This window comes from Rhododendron vialii, chromosome 9a (assembly GCF_030253575.1).
Source record: "Rhododendron vialii isolate Sample 1 chromosome 9a, ASM3025357v1".
NCBI lineage: Eukaryota > Viridiplantae > Streptophyta > Magnoliopsida > Ericales > Ericaceae > Rhododendron > Rhododendron vialii.
The window spans coordinates 37,381,558-37,387,569 of record NC_080565.1 but is presented as its reverse complement, the minus strand read 5'-3'; the positions used below and the strand labels follow the sequence as shown (position 1 = coordinate 37,387,569).

The 6,012-nt window shown below is 42.2% G+C and overlaps 1 protein-coding gene across 1 annotated transcript; it reads right to left on the bottom strand.

Annotated features, from left to right (window-relative positions):
• Window positions 1-2,857: 2,857 nt before the first annotated feature.
• LOC131301577 (PRA1 family protein B3) lies at window positions 2,858-3,866 on the bottom strand. Its single transcript, XM_058327937.1, has one exon. The coding sequence runs from the start codon at window positions 3,736-3,738 to the stop codon at window positions 3,091-3,093; it is 648 nt and encodes a 215-aa protein (XP_058183920.1). The 5' UTR covers window positions 3,739-3,866; the 3' UTR covers window positions 2,858-3,090.
• Between the last annotated feature and the right edge of the window lie 2,146 nt (window positions 3,867-6,012).

Genomic DNA, 6,012 nt, shown 5'->3' with positions numbered 1-6,012 from the left:
ATGTTCGGTGGGATAACAAAAGTTATTTTTGGTGTTCTACCACCGCACCTATTACCTACCCAATCACACACTCATACTTACAACAATTAGGGTGGAACCCGCATATACTACACATTCAGTGTGTGTGGACCCACCCTTATTGTGAGTATGAGTGTGTGAATAGGTGTGTAAATGGGTGTGGTATTAGAATTTTCCTTCTTTTTTTTTCCCGAGTTAACTTGCGCGCACGTCAGCTAATTCCAGACAAACTCTCCAGTGACCTTGGAATGTTAAGCCTCCCTAAGAATTTGAACATGCGACCTCATGTAGAACAATCACTTATTTGCTTTTTCATGCTCATTTTGTCAAAACTCCTTAGATTTAATTATTTGGTGGATTTGTGGCGCCCAATGTATGTTCTGAATACTGTACCAGTCAGGGTACCGATTTTCTTACTGGTATGGTACGTATCGGTCAAATACCGGGTATCGTTTCAGATTGATCACTATTAGTGTTATTTTCTTACTTAAAAGAATTTATAGTATAATATACACTTTTTTTAAAATAAATAAAAAATAAATAATCCGGTATTTGTCCGGTACCATCAGGTATTTGCCCGATACCGTCCGGTATTTTCCCGGTACCGTCCGGTATTGTCCGGTACTTGAAGAAAAAAATAAATTTAAAAGTAGTCCGGTACTATCTGGTATTGGCCGGTACCGACCGGTATTTGAGCCGGAACGAAATTAGAAGTGTAGAGTACCGAATTCTGTCAAAAACGGTACGTACCGACCGGTATGGAACGGTATAGATAACTTTGGTGGCACCGCCACTTAATGTCCCAACACCGTTCTCTATCACACATTTTTATCAAGTCCATAGACTTACTCATGGATAATGTCTATCACACATTCTTGTCGAGTCTATATACTTACTTGTGGATAATATTTTATTTTTGTCATACAATATACATCAACAGGAGTTAGTGAGGTGTTAGTATGTTAGTCAATGGGGATTCAGAGACTATCATAGCCCTAAACACCAAACCTACTCCCTGTGGGACTCAAACTCAGGTCACCACTTGTAACATCTCGTCCCACATCGGAAGTCTACATGGATGATCTTAGACATATAACAAACCTTTTGGACATGTCATTTGGCTTGTGCATCAAAATTAAGGTACTGGGCCCTCGGATTGCTGCCATTGTTATGCTCCTGCATCACTGCCGGTAACAAAACCAAAATGGACAAGCTTTCTCTCCGCCCGCTGCACCGGGCCTTCAACTTTTTGCTAATCTATCTTCCATGGACAAAAGCAATTCCATAGATTCAGCTCCACATTGTACCTGAATATCCTAGTACATATTGCCACCATGCCTTGACTGCCTCGCCTCATGATTCTAGAATTTGTCTGGGAAGTAATTCCGTAACATCCGAAAAATTGTTTGCAATTGTTCGATAAAAACCTGAGACCTCACCGAAGCCCGCTCGCGCTACGGATTTCAAGTCAATTGTTCATTTCTAACCAGTCTCCATCGTTCACTCATTGTTTGAACATAAAACATCGAGGTTGTTTGGGAGATGAGTGGAGAGAGAGATGCGAGAGTGGAGAAAAAACTTATCGGAAACCGTGCTGGGAGAGAACGGGTGGCTCTGGGAGCCCAAGTGAACATAGAGCTCTCAGGGGTGTTCCCCTTGGGCGACTTCCTGTCTCAGTCTCGCTATGAGGTTGCCTTACCATCACTCTCAACTAACTCCATCCTGGGAAAGTGTATACAGTTAAGGTTTGTACCATCATCAGGCTATTCATACGATCAAGAGGTGAAACCGACTTTATAGCTCTTTCGACCATGGCAATGCAGATTGGTTCGGAAACCATTCTTCAAAGACCTTCAACTCTTTTTGGTGGGTAACAATTAACAAGGCTTGAACTTGAAAATTTCAAATGGGGAGGTGAGATTTTCCATTTGTCCCCCTTGTTGAACATAATTTAGAAACTTCAACCACAATCCAAAGAACAAATGGAAATTATCCAAAGACAGAACAAAGCAAACCGTGTGGAAACAAATAACTTGAGCTATATAAGTCCTTTAAGTTCATACAAAGATGCCGGAAAAGCCAACTCAATCTACAACTGCAGCGTAATCCAAAATTCTGGAGTCAAAATTCAGCAACTGACCATATAATGCATGAATTAACTCTGTGGGTAAGTGGTGAACCAATTAGTAATTGGCGAAACGCCCGAGAACTAATTACCTGTTAGGTCATTACGATTAAAAGTATTCGTTCCATATGATTCTCACTCTTCCCTTAATCTGATCGACGCCTCTTACGGTCTTACCCCATTGTTGTCACGACATATCTGACAGTAAAAGCAACAGAAGAAAATATCCCTATGAATCTACAGGCTAGAGTTCCCTCACAAAACCACTGAAAAATCTGTCAAAGAAATAAGACTGCACATAGAAGGAAAACAAGAATTATCCAACCAAATTTGAAATGAGATCCAATAAGGTACTGCCTTGGGGGCAAATATGATCCAAATAATGAAACAACAGGAGATGAAAATTGGCCTGATTTAAACTCATTAATCAGAATCCGTTAAGAAACAGCAATGGAGCATCTCCATTCTCCACCCCTTACTCTTTTTTCACTCAAAACTCAAATTTTGAGTAAAATCCCCTCAAAATCCACTCCAATTCTTGACCCAAACCTATACCAAATTGAGTTTTACTTGGATGAAGGGAGACTCAGAGTTTTACTCAAATTTCAAAAGACTATTTTTTCTTCCCAAATTGAAACCATTCTAACGATTCTTACTCAAATTTGTGCTTAGATATCAATTTGCCATTGGAGTAGAAGTATGAGTAAGGAGCTGTGATCCAAATCCAATATCATTACATAGGAAAACTAATCGTAAATACAAAATCAACTACTGCAAAATCAGAGGTAATCAATCATGCTCCATAATAATCTAAGAAACAGTACAATTCAGTCGGGAAGCTGAGAGGGATCCGATTCATTTAACCCTCAAAACTACATCGAATCACATCCGAAAGAGATCCAATCAAGCCTTGATCAAACCTAACTCACATAGTGCGCATGTGTGGTTCAAACCCTAGCGGAAATAACGGCTGGAGCAGCCGCGGCGGCGGCGGAAGAGGCGGCGCCACCGAGGAACGACATGAAGCCGGTGCTCCCCGCCTCCTGATCGTCGAGAAACAGATCCTCGGGAACCCTAAACGCGCCGTGGGCGCAAACGATCCCGATCCCAACGAGCAGGGCTGAGATGAGAAGGGATCCGACGCTGGTGAGGAACACCACAACGACGGTGGACACGACCAGGACGCCCAAGGTCTCTCGATCCGAGAACGTGCGGCCGAGTACGACGAGGGGCTGGTCGGAGGGGCGGAAGAGGTAGAGGAAGAGCCAGGCGGCGAGGAGGGAGAGGAGGACGAGGAGAGAGAAGGGATGGGAGAGGAGGGAGAGGGAGAGGACGAGAGCGATCAGGGTGAGGTAGTTGACGCGGAAGTAGGAGGAGTTTTTGCGGATGCGGGAGGCGGCATCGGAGAGGGAGTCGGGGCGGGAGAGGGAGGAGCGGTCGAGGAGCTCGGGCCAGGGGCGGCGGTTGGAGGAGAGTTGGCGGAAGGAGTAGGAGAGGCGGGTGAGGAAGGCGCGGAAGGCGGGGGTGGTGGTCGCGGAGATGGGGGGCTGCGATTGGGCGGGGTTTGAGATTGGGAGGGTTGGTGGTGCAGCCATCGAATGGGAAGATGGCTGGTGGTGGGGAGGGAGTGTGGGCTTGGGTCTCAAGTGTATAATTTACGGAGGATGCGGGTACGTTTGTTTTTTTTGGAAGTTTCAAATAAACACCTAAACTTTGGCCGCAATGTCTCGTTAATACTTGAATTATTTAATTTTTTTAAAAAAACACTCGAAGTTAATTGTCGTTATGAAATTGGGCACCTGGATCCTATTTGTGTCCATTTGGTGACGGAGAATGCACACCTGACCCATTTTTACGATGACTTGGCTCTTTTTAGCTGAGAGGACATCTTTCGGAGAAAAACCAAATCACGTGTAGAGACACATGACCACAAAACATTAGAGGTTTGAACGTCCGTCCAGGATTAACATTGGTCCATGAAAGCCAAGTCAGCAGTAAAATGGGCTATGTCTGCATTTTCCGTCATCAAATGGACAGAAATAGGATCCGGGTGCCCAATTTCATAATGGCGGTTAACTAAAGGTATTTTTTTGAAAAATTAAATAGTTTAGGTGTTTATGATACATTGAGGTGAAAGTTAAGGTGCTTATTTGCACTTTTCCGTTTCTTTTTTGGGAATTGAGGGACGGTGTTGTACAGTAGTGTGTGGCAATGAACGACTTTCGATCACTGGTTGCCGAGATGAGATCCGACTCGTCAGATGCACGATCCGATGGTTCAGAGATGCGCATCATGATGCAGTAAAACTCACTGCACAGCACCAACCCGAAGTCCCGTTTTTGGATTGCCAAAATACTTTTTGGTTCCTTTAGGGAACTGTGGTTAACTTTTAAAGAAAGTTCTAAAATCAGCCACTTTTAAAGAAAGTTTTAAAATCAGCCCAATGAACCGACAATAATAAGTGTATGAATGCATATTAAAAAGTATAAAAAGCACACAGAAATAAGTGTTTTCTTTGTCTTTTAATATGCTTATGACAATAGTAAGACCGAACTTTTAAAACTGGCATTTCGGACTGCGAGGCGCGACTGTCGTACTACTCCCGTACTACTCCTATATGACTCCGTTTGAAAGATTGTGACCTCGCATATTGGGGACGGGAGGTTGTGGGACCATGGTGTCGTTTGACAGATCTTGAACTCGTGTTCTGTAGTCATGACCACATCTTTAGCAGAATTAACACGGTGCCATTTTGCCGGATTCGGAACTCGCATTAAACGGGAAGGTTGGAGCACCTCGACTTCAGTGCTATACGGTGTCCTGAAAAGATGGTCCCATGTTGGGGAATAGAGGTTGTTTGAAAGATTGTGAACTCTCTTTTTTGTAATCGCAATAAGAGCATCCGCATTAGATTTTTTAATTTTCAGATCAAATTATATTTTAAAAGATCACTTTATTACTTTAGCTAGTCACTTTTAATATACATACTGTATCAGACTCTCTAATTTAACATCAAACCCATTATTTTATTTATTCTTCAATAATGTAATAATACTTTTCGTGCTTGAGAAAGAAGTGGGGCCAAAGCCATGTGGAGAAACGAAGACAAACACTTTAAAGGATAATAAAATATTGGTTATCCTATGAACAATTGCTTACTACTAGAGCCGAGCAACTGTAGCGTTCGTGTCTCTAACCCATGAACAAGCGAGACTGATGCATCACCTTTTTCCCCCTTTTACTTGTTATTATAGTTTTACAGAAGAAGAAACGAGCCTAGTGTGGATGCCCTAACGGAGGCCAGAACTTTAGTAACAAATTCGGTTTTGGTAGATTTACATCTCGTGGTTTGGAAACGGGAGGTTGGAGAACCCAATGCGTTGGCCTAGTAGTCAAGAGCTGAAAGGCTGGAACATCTACAACCAAAGATGTCAAAATTGACATGGCATGCCGAGTAAAAGAAGTGACATGTGAAACAACTCCAACAAAAATGTCAAATGTTTATGTGTCATTTGATATCATTTCTCTCATGTCAAATTTGACATATGATGTTGAAAAATTTCTTCTATTACTTTACTCCAAAACTTCCTAAAATAAAAAATTTGAGATGTTAGTTGGAGTGGACACCTTGAAGACGTCAAATTCAACACGTCAAATTGCCAAGTCTGTCTTAAAAAAATTTGACATCCTCAAATTTAAAGCCAAGGTTGGAGATGGGTAAATCAGCTAGTTCTGTTTTAGTTTTAGCATATGAAATCCCCTAGTGAGATACTCATCTTGTAAGGAACTTGAATGGTTATTCTAATCTTTGAGGAGCATATAGTTGTAATTGTGGGGCATTGCAGACAATTTTGCTAAAAGAAATCATG

Bases quoted from the DNA above. Each gene is read 5' to 3' on its own strand.
- LOC131301577 (XM_058327937.1), bottom strand. From the start codon at position 3,738: ATGGCTGCACCACCAACCCTCCCAATCTCAAACCCCGCCCAATCGCAG.